Here is a 19,413-nt window from a genome sequence, read left to right on the forward strand (position 1 = left end):
GGCTCAATCTCTTTACCGGGTGAACATCCAAACTAGATTTAATAAACGTAGTAGGTTGAGACCACGTGGTAAATTCAGTTTTTTTAATAATTTTTTAACTAAAAACTATAGAATTCATATAATTTGAGAGTTTTTATAATAATTTATTTTTTAACAATTATTTTATGAAATAAATTATTAAAATTTAATTTAATTATAAAATAGATAAAATAATGATAAAATAACTTATTTCAAAGTGTTTTTTAATATTTCCAATGAATCCGCAAACTCAGAAGCAGATATTAAGAGAATATATTCTTTGTAATATGGCCAAAAGAAATTATAACGTGTTTCATTGAACAGAACTGCAAACCGACTCTGAAACACCAAAGCAGAAAGCAAAGTGGGAATAAATTATTAATTAGTTTTTTTATATACCAAAAAAGGAATTTTTATATTTTATTTGAAATTATTAAAAAATTAATAATTTTTAATTAATATATTTAAAAAATATATATATTTTTTCTTATGGTTAGATATTTTGACTCTTATGAGTCCAAGTGGAGACTTGCCTTTCAATTTTGGGTCTATATAAAGCTCCTAACACTGCTCATATTTCTCACCGCTCAGTCTCCTCTCTCTCTTTCTCTCTCTCTCTCTCTGTCTGTCCGTCTGCAAAACCATTGAACAGAAATGAATTCTATTGAATAATCCTCTTGACATTATTAGTAGTGACAAGTACCAAGAAACCCAAATCTCCAACTCCAAAATATTCACAAAGGCAAATTCTTCACGGCCCTTAAGTTGCATTCCTCAATTCTCTTCTTCAAGATCTGCATTTCCCAATTTAAAGGTACTATTTTTTTATTTTTTATTTTTTTTCAGCATTTCTTTTCTTTTTATTTTGAAACTCTGTTGTTCTGTATCATCATCTGTTTATCTCATGATGATCTGTTCTGTTACTCAAAAGGACGTTTTGTTATTTTGATCCAATGCAATGTAAAACAAGTTTGTATTTGTTATTCCTTTTCTCTTCTTTCAAGAATTATTATGGGTTTGATCTTTAGAATTCTGTTCAGTCTGATGTATATGTTGCATTTGACTCTTTGATTATTTATAACATGAGCTGTTAGATTTCTCATTGATTAATGAACCCTTGCAAATGCCAAAATTTCATGACTGGGCATTGATCAATTCGTTTCTTTTTGTGTTTTTTTAGCATTATTTTTATACAAAGATCATTATACTTCGAAGAGTGTTTTTTTTTCCTTTTCTTTTCTTTTTGGGAGAGAGAAGGTGGTTAAAACACCAAATCGTTTTGCATATCCAATGCCAAACTAAAATGAAAAATAACATAAATTACTTTACTTTGGATGTATTTAATCTAAGCAGTTAACACAACAAATCTGAGATGCTGATACGTATAATATCGATGGCTGCAATGCAGCTTCTATTTTATGTATATTTAACCTAGTGTAATCAAGTATTTTGTAGCTAATCCTATGAATGTTTTTTTTTCTTTTTCTTAAGAAAACTGCTTAAACACCAATCCTGTGATCCTGATTCGTGATTAGCAATTAACGCAATGACCATAACCAATGGTGAGATTCACAAAGTGAACACAAAAGGAGGCATAACAAGTGACAAACCCTTCAAGATCCTTGTGGGTTATGATCCTCGTGAAGATATTGCATATGAGGTATGTCGCCATTCCATCATGAAGCGATCTTCAATTCCTGTTGACATCAACCCCATCATTCAATCAGAACTTAGAAAGAAAAATCTGTATTGGCGTGAGAGGGGCCAATTTGAAAGCACAGAGTTCTCTTTTAGCCGTTTCTTGACCCCATACTTGGCCAACTATGAAGGTTGGGCAATGTTTGTTGATTGTGACTTTCTCTACTTGGCTGACATTAGGGAACTGAGTAATTTGATTGATGATAAATATGCTATTATGTGTGTGCAACATGACTACACCCCTAAAGAGACCACAAAAATGGATGGGGCAGTGCAAACTGTGTATCCAAGGAAGAATTGGTCTTCTATGGTGTTGTACAATTGTGCCCATCCAAAGAACAAGGTGCTGACACCCGAGGTTGTAAATAGGCAAACAGGTGCTTTTCTTCATAGGTTTCAGTGGCTTGAGGATGAAGAAATTGGGTCAATCCCATTTGTGTGGAATTTTCTTGAGGGCCATAACAGGGTTTTGGAGGGTGACACCACAACATTTCCTAAAGCAATACATTATACTCGTGGAGGGCCATGGTTTGATGCATGGAAGAATTGTGAGTTTGCAGACTTGTGGTTAAAGGAGATGGAAGAATACATTAATGAGAATAAGAAGGTTGCTGAAAATTAGATTGAATCAGGCATCAACTCTGGTAGAATGTTGTTCTTAAATTCATAGTTTTATTAGTAAAGCTTATTTGCTTATGTTTTATTCATGTATTCTATTATGATGAATTTGTCATGTGTATCCTAGTATGAAGCTTCTCTGGAGAGCTAGCTATGTATTTGGTTGCTAGAGTTACCACATTGGCATTTCTAGCATATGAAAGTCTTGAATATGTTTATTTATTTATCACCTCACTGGGGGTGTAAACCACTGGTTTACTACGCAATAGTATTAGACAGTGCCTGAAAGCTATGTATTTGCCTTGTCCTTGCCCCATCCCTCCTTTCACCTTGTTAAAGGCATGATTTCTTTATAAAGCTGAATGCAAGAATTGGTCTGGAATGGTTTATGCTGCAGTTGTGCTAAAAGCCTTTGACCTATTGAACATGAGATGCCTGGATGTGAAAAGAAAGATAACTTGTCTATGGGCATATCATATCCACATAAAGAGCTGGTTGATGTATCTCTGGAAGCTGATGGTAAGTAGCCAGAGTTTCGGATATTGGGTCTAAGATAGTGAGAATTGGTGGACAGTTTTTACTCTTACCATGAGCAGAGTGACAGGTTGGAGAAGTTAAATCTTCACTGCATTGCTTCAATTGCAAGTTCATGTGATGCTACTGCCAGCGTTGCAGTTATGTTTGAAATGAAAATTTGAATTATTTTTAATTTAAAAATATTTATTTTTTAAAAAAATAGAAATAAAAATAATTATGTAATAATTCGATTAAATTTTTTTCTGACGACGTTAAAAGGTAGAGAAGGGAATAAAAACTTAAGAGAGCAACAATTGCATGAGAGAAAGGGGCTTATGTTTGGTGTTTTTCTGTTTTAATTTTTTGTTTTGGGCCAAAGTATCCACAATCTTGTGAATAATTTCATTGCATGACTTTAATAAATGGGCTTAAAAGGTAAGTACATGTTTTAGTGTTTTTATTAGGGTAAATTACAATGAAATCTCTTAGGTTTAACGAAATTTATATAATTAATCTCTAGTATAGGTTTGATATTAATTTGGTCCTTGAATTTTATTTCTGTGAATAATTTTGGTCTTTACATTTCACTTTTATTAATGTAACACCCTTAATTTTTAAATTAATTATTTTATGGATAGATATTGATATTTTATTTTGTTTAAATTTTAGGAAATTATTTGAAATTTTTCGAATTTTAGAAATCGGGTTCGATTTTTCGAAAATATAAAACTTTGATGATTTTTAAAAATTAATTTAAAGACTACGTGGCAAAATTAAAAATATATTTGCACTCTACGAATTTTTCTGAGTTTTCTAAAATTTTTTCAGAATTTTTAGGCTTCGTTTTCGATCCCAAGACAAAGTAAAAATTTAAAATTTTATATTCTGAATCGGATCGGTCGAATCAAACCAGACTGGATAAGACCGGTCGAATCGGATCGACCTATTTCCTTTTCTTCTTCCCTTCGCACGTGCCCAACACTCTCTCTCTCTCTCTCTCTCTCTCTCTCTCTCTCTCGTTTTCTCTCTCCTCTCTCCTCCTCTCGCTGTAGGGGTGGCCACGGTTCGGATTTGAACCGGAACCGAACCGGAACCGGTTCGATCAAAACCAAATCGAAAACTGGTCAAAACCAGAACCGGCTTCAAACCGGACTGAAACCGTCATTCTACGGTTTGGTTCAAGTTCATAATTTTTAGAAACCGTGAACCGGTGGTTCCGAATCGGATTGAACCGGCGGTTCTAAACCGGACTAAACCGGTGATTTAAATATAAAAAAATTTAATAAATACTTCACTTTACTCCTAATTCATTTATATATATATATATATATATATCATTAAGTGGCTAACATGCTCTTCTTCTTCGTAGGTCCATTTATAGTATTTAATAAATTTTGTACAATTGAGTTGAATTTTAGACTCCACATGTGTTAGAAATACTTATTTTTATTTTGGGCCATGGGATTGGATGAGTAAGCTGAGCTCCCATTTGAGTTATGACATTTTGATTATGTAGAGGGTGAGCTGAGCTTCCCAATTTATTATATATTGTATTTATAGGTCAGGCGAGTTAAAAAATCCCCGTTAAATGGTCTATTTTATAGCCGAACTCTGTCTGGTTGAATTCTTGAAATTGGGCCCAAATAGGCTTTAGAGTTGGGTTGAAAAATAATTAGGTTTACTATGAGCCTCGAAGGCTTTAGGCTGGCTCAGGTCCTAGTGCCAGTCCAGCTCACAGGTTGGATCGTGACAATTAATAAATTGATTATTGTGATCAGTAAATTTTGAGGATTAATTTGTTAATATAAGTAAAATGTAATGATCAATTATTAATAAAAATAAAATTTAAAGACTAATCGTTATCAAACTTACACCATAAATTAACATATGAATTTTGTTAAATATCAAGAATTTCATTGTAATTTACACTTTTTATCATTGACTTGACTAAGGTCTTTGTGTGATATAATATCAAACCAAATAGAAGTGAGGTCTCAAGCTGCCTTGACCAAACTCATTGAATAAATTTCATTAATTCTATGGCTTCATTTGTGGAAAGTTTAATTTTTGAAAAGTATACTTTTATTTCTCAGAAAATATAATTTGAATGTGCTTTATTAGTATATTAAATTCACAAAAAATAAAAAGTATATTAATAACAATGAAAATGACATAAATATTCATATTTTAAAATATAATATATTATTTAAAATATCACGAGCCCAACTACTCAATCATCATATTCGGAGGTTGAAAAGTACTGCTAGGGCCTTGCTGTTGGACCATATTAAATTTCTTCAAAGGAGTAAAGAGAGGATCTTGTTAGAATCTCTTAAACTCGTTAAAAACGCACGCGCCCAACTATTCGCGTGTTTTTTTCCTCTTGAAATTTTAGTTTTTTTATAGCACAATAAATTAGTAAATAATTAAAATGATTAATAAAAAAATTAATAAAATATTTTTTTAACGCATTCTTCTTTAGAGTAATATAAATTCAAAAATTAAGTTTAATTAGAAAAAATAAATTATAAACAAATAAATTAAAAAAAAAGATAATGGATTTTCGCTAAAATTCAGTCAAAAACTTATCGTGAGTTTGGAATTAAAATATATATATTTTTAATATTATAAATCATGAAGTGAATATTTATTGTTTTATATTTTAATAATTTTAAATTTTAATAATACATAAACTACTTAAATAGACTTTTATGAGTTTGATTTGATGGAATATTAAAAATAAATAACTAATTTTGAATTAATTTCAATATAATATGGCTTTTGATTAAAAAAAATTTCAAGATAGATTTAAAAAATTACTCAAATTGTTCAAGCTTGAATACGAAGGCTAATTATTTGATATACGGATAACACTAAAAAATAATTTTTTCTTATATATAATTAATATATAAAAATATTTGTATTAAAAATATATTTAATTTTATTTTATTATACAATATCATATTTACATTTTATAAATATAATTATTATTTTAATAATTATTAAAATTATTTAGTCAATTCAAATGATAAAAAAAATAATTCTTTAAATATTGCATATTAGTTGTGTATATAGTTTAATTTAAGATCAATTAATATTAACAATATAATATTTAGTATTCACTTATTAGAATACACTAAATGAAATAAAATTTGGTAATAAAATTTTGTATTATTAGTTTTTATCATATAATTTTTCATTTTATATAGCATCAATAATAAGCTATTTTTGTGCTATTAGATAAATTCTATCTTTATTTATTGCAAAATAATAATTAAGATTTACTTATATTTAATTAAAGATATGCAATTTTATATTTCTAATTTTCAAATATAGAGTGAAAATGGTGGTTTTTTTATTAGTTTAAAAAAATTAAAAATAATGTAAGATGGTTGAGGGTTGACATCAGCAAAATATAAAGGTGTTAATAATATAAGTTCAAATAGAACATACTCTTATTTTAAAATATATGTAATTAAATGTAAACTAATTAATAGAGTACACTTTATTAAATTTTTTTAAGAAGGTGAGCGAATATTAGAGTTAAGCGTTTGGTTTAAATCGAATCAAATTATTATGTCACGACCCAACCTGTGGGCTGAACCGGCACTAGGACCTGGGCCAGCCTAAAGCACCTGAGGCCCGTAGTAAGCCTAACTATTCCTTAACCCAACTCTAAGGCCCACTTGGGCTCCATTTCAAGAAATCAACCGGACAGAGTCCGGCCATAAAATGAACCTTTCAACGGGGAGTTTTTGACTCACCCGACCTGTAAACACAATAAATACTCAATTGGGAAGCTCAGCTCACCCTCCACATACTCATATCATTATAAAAATAAATGGGAGCTCAGCTCCCTCATCCAGTCCATCCAACATGCATGTGACAATAATTTTACAGGTCCAAAATAAGAATTCATATTACAGACCCAATTTAAATAAATATTTCTAACACATGCAAAAATTCTAGGAGTTAATAAAATTACATAAACATGAATAGATGACCTGCGAAGGAGAAAAGCAGGTTAACCTCAAAAATATCCTCCTGTGGCCTGGAAAAATATTGAACAGGAGTGAGCGTTCGACTCAGAGAGTAAAATATCAATTTTAACCATAATCTCTATAACTATCTAAAACTAATGCACCCTGTAGAGTGAAATGCAACAACAGCAATAATTTCAAGTCATAATAACAAAAAGGTAAATTTGGAGTACTCACACACCAAGTAATATCAATCATAATATATGGGAGCTGATCCCCTATACAGCTCTCTTAAATCCAACCTGTGCCAGCGAAGAACTCAGCTCGGACTTCTACTTAATAACCAAATCGGGGTCCCAGCAAAGAACTCAAGCCGTGTCTACCCCGAAGGACCGGGTCCTAGCGAAGATCTCAAGCCGTGTCTACCCGTCCTATCCATAGTCCACACCACATCACACGCATGCCAACGCACACACAGTGCTCCAAATTACCACAACAACATCCATGGCACTTTAACAGTTATAAATGCAACATAAAACGTACCTAGAGTTTAACTACATAGATACATACATATAAGTGATGCATGGGCATGTTAAACATATAATAATATTGAAATTATAATTAAAATTAATATTTTACTCACAGACTTGATTGGTCATCTGCGGTGGTGGCGGAGGAGGAAGAAGGTCTCACAGCTCACTGACAATTTTATTACAATCATTTAATAAATTTGACTCAATATAAGTTAAGAAAAAACCAAATACGTCCTAAGTCGTGCAGAAAATCCGGCAGAGTCTCCACTATACCTAGGACCTATCCAACCTGCAAAAGGGCTCAAAACACACTTCTAAATTCAACTCATATCTCATCATCATTAAATGGCCCCTCCTGGGCCCTCCAAACCAAGCAATACTCAAAACCTTAAAAATTACGTTTTAGTCCCTATAATTGATATTTTTTAAAAATCCACTCAAATAAGCTCTAAAAATTCTAAAATTTTGTCCCGTGGTCCTTAATAATATTATAAGGCTATTGTAAAATGAATTGAAATTTTCTAATCACCCATGAATATTTTATTCAAGAATATTACTCAATTCCATAAGTTTCCAATAGCTAACATATTCTTAATTCAACCCAATTCAATATTCACATATTTAAACCTCCATCCTCAAGCTTCAACCAATTATATAAAATTGAAATATCTTAATTTCAAATAATTTTATATGCCCATATGCTAAAAATCTAACTAAAATCCATCTATATTTTTCAAAAATATTCTACAATCACTCAAAAATTCAACAAACACCATAGAACATCTCCAAATAATTTTACTTTCATCACATATTTTTCTCAGAATGTTTTCTCCAATTTTTCTTGTTTAAGAAACACTGTATTTATGCTCCATAGATAGAGAAATAATAAAAATTGTCTTACCCGAAGTTTATCTGTGTCTCAAAAATTCCAAAAATTTATGAGGAAGCCTCTGGAAGTTGAATCATCTCCATAGCCCACCGGAGCCACCGCCGGAACCACAGTGCACGGTGGCCGCCCGCCGGTCACTGGTGACATTTGCCGGATCTGATCATACCATCATGTTCCTCTCCTCTTCCTCAGTCCATAGGTGGTCTCGGATCGTCGATCCAACGGTCGGATTGTCCTAGATCTGACGAAAAAGCTTGAAAAATCCGAAACTTCTCTCCTCCATATCTTACTCATCTGACCTCCATTTGCTGCAAAATTGGTATCAAAAGAAAGCTCTCGGAACAAGCTTTCCAACGCCACCTGAATTGCCTCGATCGGACGTCGGATGAAGCCGGAATCGCGCCGGAAAGCCGCTGCCCACTGTGTGCGCATTTTCTCTCTCTTCTCCCTCTCTTGTCGCCATTTCTGGTGGTCTGGCCATCGCCGGAGGGTCGCCGGCCGGGTGGGGAGCCGCTTGGGAGGTCGCCGGCCAGTCACCGGAGAAGGAAAGAAGAAGAAGAGAGGGGAGGAGAGGAGAGGAGAGAAGAGAAAATAGGGGGGGTCCTCCTCTCGATTTTTTTTAAACTCTTTTTTTTTTCTTTTTTTTTTATAAAGTTGGCAGTGACAGTGGAAACCCACTGTCACACGCCAAAGTCCCTTTTTTTTTTTTGTTATATTCTTCCCCCCTTAAGAAAAATTCGTCCTCGAATTTTCAAATAAACAAAGAAATAAGGAAAAGAAGATTATTAGAACAAGTGCAATCATTACTCCTCCAACTATGCAGAGATTGGTAAAACATTTATTCTTCAAACTCCGCATATATTATATATGACATTCTACCGCTCTCTGATTCTACTATAGTGTCCTATTTGTCATCATTTCTTTCTAGAGGGCTTTTATCTTGTAACTATTCATTGACCATTTTTTCTGACATTTCAAGTATTCGTTATACCTCACTGTTCTTGACTTAATGTCTCATAACTTCAATCAACTTTGGTGCTTACCTCACTTTTATTACGCCCCAACATGTCTTTTGGTGACTTCAGTCCTCATTCCTTTGTTTCAATAATCTCTGTTTCCCCAATGACATAACTTATGTTCCTTATTCCATGGTATCCTATGAGTAGCTTTCTTGTAGCACCTAACTAGGCATCTTGTTCGAGATCTTCACTCTTCTTATGACCTCAGTGGTTAATACTTATAAATCTTCTCACTCCCATGATACTTCAAATTTTTAATCTCTTTTGTGTCATTACTAAGGTACTTAGACCAACCTCTATCCATCTTATGTAACTAGTCAGGTAGAGTCTCCTCTAAAGGCCAAGTGTATCATTTATCAATATTGGAAAGTAAACTGGGTCTCTCCTTCTAGGTAACAAAAGTGTTTATATTCCCTGACAATTCAATCCATGCGACTTTATCAATTCTCACTCCTTCTCTGGAATGGAAATATCTAGACTTCTTCCTTTAGCTTCTTAGTATGTGGCCTACTTCTGACACATTAGCACTCAGATCGAGGCTCTACTACTCCTTTAATCTATCATTTCATAATAACTTGTTTTAAGCATCTCTTAGTGTGTTCCTAGCATACCTATTCCTCCTTATCCTCATCATTATGACTAGCTTCACCAAGCTTTCTTCCTGTCCTTTGAATCTTAACCACTTCCTTTTCCTATTTCTACTATTGTTGATATCTTTTCAACCTGCTGCACTTATTCCTTAATCTTAATCCTATTTCACCCTTACACCTTTTCCTTCAAGGATGTCCATCCCATCATCAACTTTAACTTTCTTTTTATTTCTTAGTCCTATCTTGATTACTAGTTCCATTATTTCGAGAATTTTAATCTTACGATTTACTCCTACCAATACATTCTTCACCTTATGTAACATTTATAATTACCCATAGAAATTTCTTTTTGTATCTCCTTTTCCCAACTTACCTATCAAAACATTATCATTCCCTACCAGCCTTAGTAGGAAATTGCTCATCTTGGATGGATAGGAGCCCCTGAAACTAAGTTTCATCTGAACTAACACGGCTGTGGGAAATATGTGTCATGCCTTAATTCCAAACAAGATACTTCACGTGTTCATTCTCCTTAATATAATCACATATACTGCCCATAGCTTTCTAAACTTCAACCTCAAATTACCCATTAGCAACAATTTCATCTATTGAAACTCATCCATAAAAGTACTTCATCTAGCTCATAGTTTAAAATAGTCGCAAGCCTTAGTAGCTAACTCAATTTAACTCCTGTCATTACTCTGATCGTCCTTTCATACTTACCACTAGGTATGCACCTACTGTCATTCTCATATCAAGAAATTGTGTATAAATTAGTGCCTACCAAACTCTCAAATAACTAGGTCTCCTTGACTCAGTCTCTGTTCCTTATATAACCTTCTAGAACCAGAAGCACAAGCTAAACTTGAGAAGAAAGAAAAATATCCTCTTATATTCAACTACGCCCGATCGTCATATTATAACGTTTCACCTATATTTCTTAGTCTTTCTCTCCAAATTTCATCATCTTCTAGCACAATTGTGCTCTACCTATAAGGTATCATTTGCAAGAACTATTTACCGTACCATTGTCCTTCCTGACATAATATTTTATAATTTATTAACTCTACTTATACTCGACCTATGATGCATATCTATCATCGTTTATATTATGCCCTTAACTTTTGTTGAATCCTGAAAATTTCTCTTACTAATAGATTCTTCCAGCACTAATTCCACCCTTATCTATTGTCATCAATTTGATTCTTGAACTTTCTAGTGATTTATAACCACCCAGACTTGTCACTTTTCGTTCTAACCCTACTGTTGTTCTGTCGTTATTGCTTCACTGCAAAGAGATTCTGTTGATCACACTAAAAATGTTTGCCTGACATTCATAACGAACCTCTAACTACCTTCTCACTATCTCAAAGGTCTAACCTAAAGCCTATGTGTCATTGTTTATCATTCTTTTCCTCCCATCATACCTATTTGGTCCCTTAGATTGACTTTTATTCAACTTACTACTTACTAACTTCTTTTGTCTCTGCCTAATTAGATAGTTCGCAATACCACTGCATGAAGGAACGGAAGTGTGAAAAATACAAGTTTATACCATTGAATTCAAAAATTTTCACCTAGGGTCACATGCATCATACAAGATTTATTTTTATCTATTTGATTTCAATGATAAACAACATATTAAAACTCTTTTAATATGTTTTTGGATCTGTATTTTCCATTTAAGATTTTAAAATTAATCAGATTAATTTTAGAACCCTAGATTAAATCAAGAACGATTACACTAACCTCTTGATGCAATCGCAGCGTGTCCGCTCCTTTGAGATTCGTCTTGGGACACCGGATGTTGTCCCTCTAGCTAGTCCACACCAAGAACACCTATGGCAGCCCTTGAAGAGCTTCTAAAGCGTTTTCTATTAATTAGAAAATCAAGTTACGCCTTTTAAGAGATTAAAGATAAAGCAGGACACTAGAAACAATTTCTAGTGTTCTTGATTCAAGAGATTGATGGCTAATCTCTTTGAATTGATGAGAGATGAAGAAGAATAGATGAAAACCCTCAAAGTGGCGTGACAAAGGAGAGGAGTGGCTGCTGGTTGCTTTTTCTTTTCATAACAACACTTAAATAGCTAGGTTAACACATTAAACCCTTGCCACATGTCACCCTTTGATTAGCTCTAGGTTTAAGTGACCCAATCACATTGTGCCAAGTGTCAAACCTATATTTAATCTTGATTTTAATCATCTTACATGATTAAAAAACATTTGGCAAGCTTATGTGTTATGCCATGTGTCACCATCTCATGGTGCCACGTGTCACACTGCAAAATGACCAAAATGCCTCGTGTCTTAATTTTGAGTTCTTAACCCAAAATAATTATTTTCTTCTTCTAATTAATTTATATCAAATATAAATTAATTAATTAATCTCTATTAATTAATTTCTCATTAATTAAATTCATATTTAAACACTTTAAATATAAATTTAACTTATATTATACATCCAATAATCTAGATTTGGTTTCAAGTCATGCTAGGGACTTTGCAATCTAATTGCAAACCAAACCTATTTAATTAATCAATTAAACTCTTTAATTAATTAATTAAATCATATTTAAATAGGTGATAACTTGTGTATGTGTGTGACTTACTAGGCTCATCACTAATTGGCAATGAGACATGATATCGCCTCTTAATATCATCGTAACTCTTTCTTACCATAAATAATTTCTCTAAATCATTTTATGAACCTCATAGACCATGGTTAACACCTAGCATAGCATGCCATGGCCACCCAATTAGTAATAAGGTTTACCTTAAATGAACCTATAATCATATGTTACCATGCACTAAAATCTCTCTGTTACAAAATCCCAACTCAAGCCGAGTCATGGTTTATGTCAAACTCCATTTGCTATGAATATTATGTTCTCTTTTAATTCCAGTTCTTGATTAAAAGATTTTCTCATCGAAACTCTTTTCTCAATAAATCTATCTGTCTGGCCAGAACTTGAAACATCAAGAACAATTAAATGAACATAGGATTTTATCTCTATTTACTTAGAGGCAGATTCCATCTTGATCAACACCTACCTCCATATATAACTACTAGGAGCCAACACATGCCCATATACCCATACATAGTACAAGTATGAAAGCAGTATCAAACTCAAACTACCTATATACAAGATAATTGTGCTACCTCAGGTCTAAAGATTATATGCACTGATATGATTTATGACAAAACATTGACAAGAGTAAACTCCATGTGCTTGTCATAAGTGTCACTGGTTCGGCCTACTTATCATTTATAAGTGCCTATCATGTTTGTTATATGGCATGAGACTCACCATTCCATCTTATTTATATCTCATATAAATAACTTGGGAACAAACATGAATACAATCTTTCTGGATAAGTCATGTCCTTATTATGAAGTATCCTCGATTGTGAACCTATTTATGATACTTCGTGTTAGAAATATTGTCACTCATATTCTTAACAACTTAAGAATAATATTTCTAACAAAATATCAATGGACCTTTTCTATTACACATAAATATATTATGTAAACGGAAAAGTGGAAATGCCTTTTATTAATAAAAATATGTACAAGATACATACTAAATGATATGCTCTAGGGCATACTACTAACACTGCACACCTTCTAGCTTTTGCTCATTATTATTGTATTCCTCGCCTAATCTTCTTGATACTGTTAACAAGTTAAAAGAATCTTGCCCCATTGCTATCCACTTCACTTTAGGAATAGGGAATAGATAAAGTATGATCCGATCATGTAACTCCAAGCTCTATATTTTAGCCCCTGGCACTACCTCAACTACATCATGCTATGAGTATCACATTACTAGATTCCATATCTCCATCACTATTCTCACTAATGTGGTCACATTTTAGGTTCTTCGTCCTTGTCATTTACCTTGCCAAGAATAACACTTAGCCTACCCTATATCTTAACTTTGTTCCTTTTATTATGCGCTCTTTAGGTTGTCTTTTCATTTATTTCCTTTGTCTTACCCAAAATAGAACTTGACTATTCAATCCCTGGTTCCATTCTTCTTCCTAACATGACAGCTGTACTTGCTAACTATATCTTTCAGAGTCTCTATCGCGTTATCATATGTCTGTGCTACTCAGATTTGGTCCTTTGACCACTCTAGCTAGTACTTCCACTGGCATTTAGATTATATTGCATCTGCAACCAATTGTCCAAACCTTCATTCTGCACTTTCTCTATCCATTGGCCTTCTATAATTTATCTTCGCTAATTTATTTCTCTTAACACTATTATAATTAGATTATACTATTGTTTTAAACAATATGAAGTTAGAAAGGAACTCAGGAAATTACAGTCATACCTTTATCGTATGATTTCTATTCTTATCCTTTAGCTTACATAATACCCTTACTACCTCGAGAACTGATTCTGCAGTAATTTTTTTTTTGTTATTATTATTATTTTCTATGTTTACTTAATTAGCCAAAACTTAAGATTCCGGGCACCCAAACCCGTCATCCAATTCAAAGGATTTACATCCATCGTGATCTGATTATATATGATTCCTATAATAGAACTTGTATCCTCTGTAGGATACCCGAGCCAACTACTCTCTACCACACTCTACAGTCCCATCTGGGACACTATTTTATTGGTCACCATTATTAGTAATAACCTTCGATCCCTTCTGAAAAGATAGGACTATACCCTAACTTGCTGCAATAAAGGTACTACATTTACTACATTGCCAAAACCATGTCAAGTTAATGACTCTTTTATCATATCATAACTCTATAAATGATCAATTCATAGTTTCGACCTTCTCTAGGTAGTAGGGTTGTACTTTACACCTTATTGATACACACAAGGTATACTATTCTCACTAAACTCTAAGCAAAACATCTGTCGTACTACAAAAATGATCCAAAATTCCATACTGAAGACTAGATGATCTCACTCTATTAGTGTCACGTTTACTTTGCAACTAATCTGAAACCTCTGGTCTGATGGCAACTCTTAATGTAACTCTAGCTCATGCTAGGGTAACTGAGTCACTGACTCTAGTTATCACCCAACTGTGACCTTTCAATATTCTAACTCTAGACCCTTAAGTAGGAGTTCCCAACTCCTCTGCAGATATAGAACTCTGTTCTGGCATAACTATACCAAAACAAAAGCCATCCGCAAACACCCTCATTATGGAGCACCACAGGGATGCACGCAGCTCTACACAATAATCTCATGTCGATACTATAATCTGCAGCTTACAGAGCAGACATCGAGTACATTGTATAGTTACTATGATACGTCCTGACAGACAAGGTCTCCTAATCTCTTATCTCTCTTGAATCTACTATTATCATAAACTTACTCTGACTGGGTCATCCATTGATGACTGCCAGCAGTGGTATCCTCATCCTTATCTAGGGCAACAGTACTTTCAAGACTCACTTTTATGTACTCGTGCCTTGCACGAAATGGGCACACCATTTAAACCCATATAGATCCTCATGACAGACCTCAACATGTTTGCTAACTCTGTTTTACATTTCTATGTACTCCACGAAATTCAAGATACTAATTGAGGCACTTTTATATTTCCCAAGGTATAACGCAGAATCTAGAAACAAAGAATTACAGAAAAGACAAAACAGAATCCTATACTCCGCATGTAACATCCTAACAAGACTCCTTTTTACACTCCCAATTATATTATTTCCCATGAATCTAGAGCCTAAGCTCTGATACCAACTTTGTCACGACCTAACCTATGGGCCGGACCGGCATTAGGACCTGGGCCAACCTAAAGTCCCCGAGGCCCGTAGTAAGCCTAACTATTCCTTAACCCAACTCTAAGGCCCATTTGGGCTCAATTTCAAGAAATCAACTGGACAGAGTCTAGCCATAAAATGGACCTTTCAACAGGGAGTTTTTGACTCACCCGACTTGTAAACACAATAAATACTCAATTGGGGAGCTCAACTCACCCTCCACATACTCATATCATCATAAAAATAAATGGGAGCTTAGCTCCCTCATCCAGTCCATCCAACATGCATGTGACAATAATTTTACAGGTCCAAAATAAGAATTCATATTACAGACCCAATTTAAATAAATATTTCTAACACATGCGAAAATTCTAGGAGTTAATAAAATTACATAAACATGAATAGACGACCTGCGAAGGAGAAAAGTAGGTTAACCTCAAAAATATCCTCCTGTGGCCTGGAAAAATATTGAACAGGAGTGAGCGTTCGACTCAGAGAGTAAAATATCAATTTTAACCATAATCTCTATAACTATCTAAAACTAATGCACCATGTAGAGTGAAATGCAACAACAGCAATAATTTCACGTCATAACATCAAAAAGGTAAATTTGGAGCACTCACACACCCAGTAATATCAATCATAATATATGGGAGCTGATCCCCTATACAGCTCTCTTAAATCCAACCTGTGCCAGCGAAGAACTCAGCTCGGACTTCCACTTAATAACCAAATCGGGGTCCCAGTGAAGAACTCAAGCCGTGTCTACCCCGAAGGACCGGGTCCCAGCAAAGATCTCAAGCCGTGTCTACCCGTCCTATCCATAGTCCACACCACATCACACGCACGCCAACGCACGCACACTGCTCCAAATTACCACAACAACATCCATGGCACTTTAACAGTTATGAATGCAACATAAAACGTGCCTAGAGTTTAACTACATAGATACATACATATAAGTGATGCATGGGCATGCTTAAACATATAATAATATCGAAATTATAATTAAAATTAATATTTTACTCACAGACTTGACAGCGGTCACTAAGGTGGCTGGGCGGAGGAAGAAGGCTGTCCCGGCTCACCTGACAATTTTATTACAATCATTTAATAAATTTGACTCAATATAAGTTAAGAAAAAACCAAATACGTCCTAAATCGTGCCGAAAATCCGGCAGAGTCTCCCCTATACCTAGGACCTACCCAACCTGCAAAAGGGCTCAAAACACACTTCTAAATTCAACTCATATCTGATCATCATTATATGGCCCCTCCTAGGCCCTCCAAACCAAGCAATACTCAAAACCTTAAAAATTACGTTTTAGTCTCTATAATTGACATTTTTTAAAAATTCACTCAAACAAGCTCTTAAAATTCTAAAATTTTGTCCGTGGTCCTTAATAATATTATAAGGCTATTGTAAAATGAATTGAAATTTTCTAATCACCCATGAATATTTTATTCAAGAATATTACTCAATTCCATAAGTTTCCAACAGCTAACATATTCTTAATTCAACCCAATTCAATATTCACATATTTAAACCTCCATCCTCAAGCTTCAACCAATTATATAAAATTTAAATATCTTAATTTCAAATAATTTTTATGCCCATATGCTAAAAATCTAACTAAAATCCATCTATATTTTTCAAAAATATTCTACAATCACTAAAAAATTCAATAAACACCATAGAACATCTCTAAATAATTTTACTTTCATCATATATTTTTCTTAGAATTTTTTCTCCAATTTTTCCTGTTTAAGAAACACTGTATTTATACTCCACAGACAGAGAAATAATAAAAATTATCATACCCGAAGTTTATCTGTCTCAAAAATTCCAAAAATTTATGAGGAAGCCTCTGGAAGTTGAATAATCTCCATAGCCCACCGGAGCCACCGCCGGAACCATCATGCACGGTGGCCGGCCGCTGGTCGCCGGCGACATTTGCCTGATCTGATCATGCCATCATGTTCTTCTCCTCTTCCTCAGTCCATAGGTGGTCTCGGATCGTCGATCCAACGGTCTGATCGTCCTAGATCTGACGAAAAAAACTTGAAAAACCCAAAACTTCTCTCCTCCATATCTTACTCATCTGACCTCCATTTGCTGCAAAATTGGTATCAAAAGAAAGCTCTCGGAACAAGCTTTCCAACGCCACCTGAATCGCCTCGATCGGACGTCGGATGAAGTCGGAATCGCGCCGGAAAGCCGCTGCCCACTGTGTGGGCGTTTTCTCTCTCTTCTCCCTCTCTTGCAGCCGTTTCTGGTGGTTTGGCTGTCTCCGGAGGGTCACCAGCCGGGTGAGGAGCTGCTTGGGAGGTTGCCGGCCGGTCATCGAAGAACGAAAGAAGAAGAAGAGAGGGGAGGAGAGGAGAGGAGAGAAAATAGGGGGGGGGGGTCCTCCTCCTGATTTTTTTTTAACTCCTTTTTTTTTATAAAGTTGGCAGTGACAGTAGAAACCCACCGTCACACACCAAAGTCCCTTTTTTTTTTTGTTTTGGTTGTTACATATTAAAACTGAATCATCATATTTTAAAAATCGAATCGAGCTAAAATATATAAAATATCAAACCGAACTGCCCTAGTTTGGTTCAAAATGATCGATTTTTGAGCTTTGATTTTTTTTATTTATACTTGATTTTCAAATTATTTGATCTGATTTTGACCTTAATTTAAACATAATAACCATTAATCAATAAAATTATCTAATTTATATATGTAAAAATGCCCTATAACCTTGATTTATATATGTAAAATTAAACAATTTAATATATAAAAATAAAATAATTTAGTTCAATTCGATTTAACTAATTATTTTTCTCTCTAAAACCAATCTGAATTGAAATAATTAAAATTTTTAAAATAAAAAACCGAATAGAACTAAATTACCTTAAAAATCGAATTGAATTACCAAATTAGAATTGTTCGATTTAATTTATTATGTTTAAACTAAATAGTGCTCACTTCTAACGATCGTGTGGCAAGGGTCTAGCATATCATGTTAGTCGATGAACTAACATTTCAAAAAGCTATACCTTTATCTATATTTTCTGCTTCCAAGTCTTGAGATAATTGAACATGCATTACTACACCCTATGTATCATCTAAAGAGACATTAATTTTTGAATTATTCAAATTTAAATTAGAATAATATTTTTTCTCAATTTAGCATTTTTTAATACAGTCTTTACACTATATGTTTTATAATTTTATTTATTTATTTATAGTATGAGATTAAAATTTTCACATAAAATGATTTATTTAAAATAAAAAGATTAATTACATAATATTGTTTTTAAATTTATTATAGTATATATTTATTATTTTTTAAAATAACGATTTTTATTTTTATATTATCGTTAGGAAAAGCATAAAATTTTTAAAAATTATAATATTTTATCTTATTAATAAACTAATAAACTAAAATCTTTTAAAATTTCAAAAATAAAAAATGAAAATTTAGAATTTAGTGATAAAACAATAAAGGTTTGGATCATTCATAATTTATATATTATATAAAATATGAAGTGCTTTTAAATTTTTATAATTTATATATGCACAACAATCAATCCGAAAGAAATTTTGTTTTTAATTTCTAAATTTAATCACAATTTATGACTATTAGTTAAAGTAATTCTTAAGATTATTATTTTTTTTATAATAATTTATATTTATTTATTTTTTTAATATAATATATTGATAACGATTTAAATTTTTAATAAAAAAATAAAATATATTGATTTGCTAAGTGGACGATTTCAAAGATCGGCCTAAAAGTGGATGATGATTCT

At 33.2% G+C, this 19,413-nt stretch overlaps 1 protein-coding gene across 1 annotated transcript; it reads left to right on the forward strand.

Moving 5' to 3' along the window:
• Positions 1 to 591: 591 nt before the first annotated feature.
• On the forward strand, positions 592 to 2,556 carry LOC131177472 (protein CDI-like). The gene is made up of 2 exons (XM_058142486.1): positions 592 to 832; positions 1,510 to 2,556. The coding sequence occupies exon 2, from the start codon at positions 1,565 to 1,567 to the stop codon at positions 2,336 to 2,338; it is 774 nt and encodes a 257-aa protein (XP_057998469.1). The 5' UTR covers positions 592 to 832; positions 1,510 to 1,564; the 3' UTR covers positions 2,339 to 2,556.
• Positions 2,557 to 19,413: the final 16,857 nt, after the last annotated feature.

This window comes from Hevea brasiliensis, unplaced genomic scaffold (assembly GCF_030052815.1).
Source record: "Hevea brasiliensis isolate MT/VB/25A 57/8 unplaced genomic scaffold, ASM3005281v1 Scaf5, whole genome shotgun sequence".
NCBI lineage: Eukaryota > Viridiplantae > Streptophyta > Magnoliopsida > Malpighiales > Euphorbiaceae > Hevea > Hevea brasiliensis.

Bases quoted from the DNA above. Each gene is read 5' to 3' on its own strand.
- LOC131177472 (XM_058142486.1), top strand. From the start codon at position 1,565: ATGACCATAACCAATGGTGAGATTCACAAAGTGAACACAAAAGGAGGC.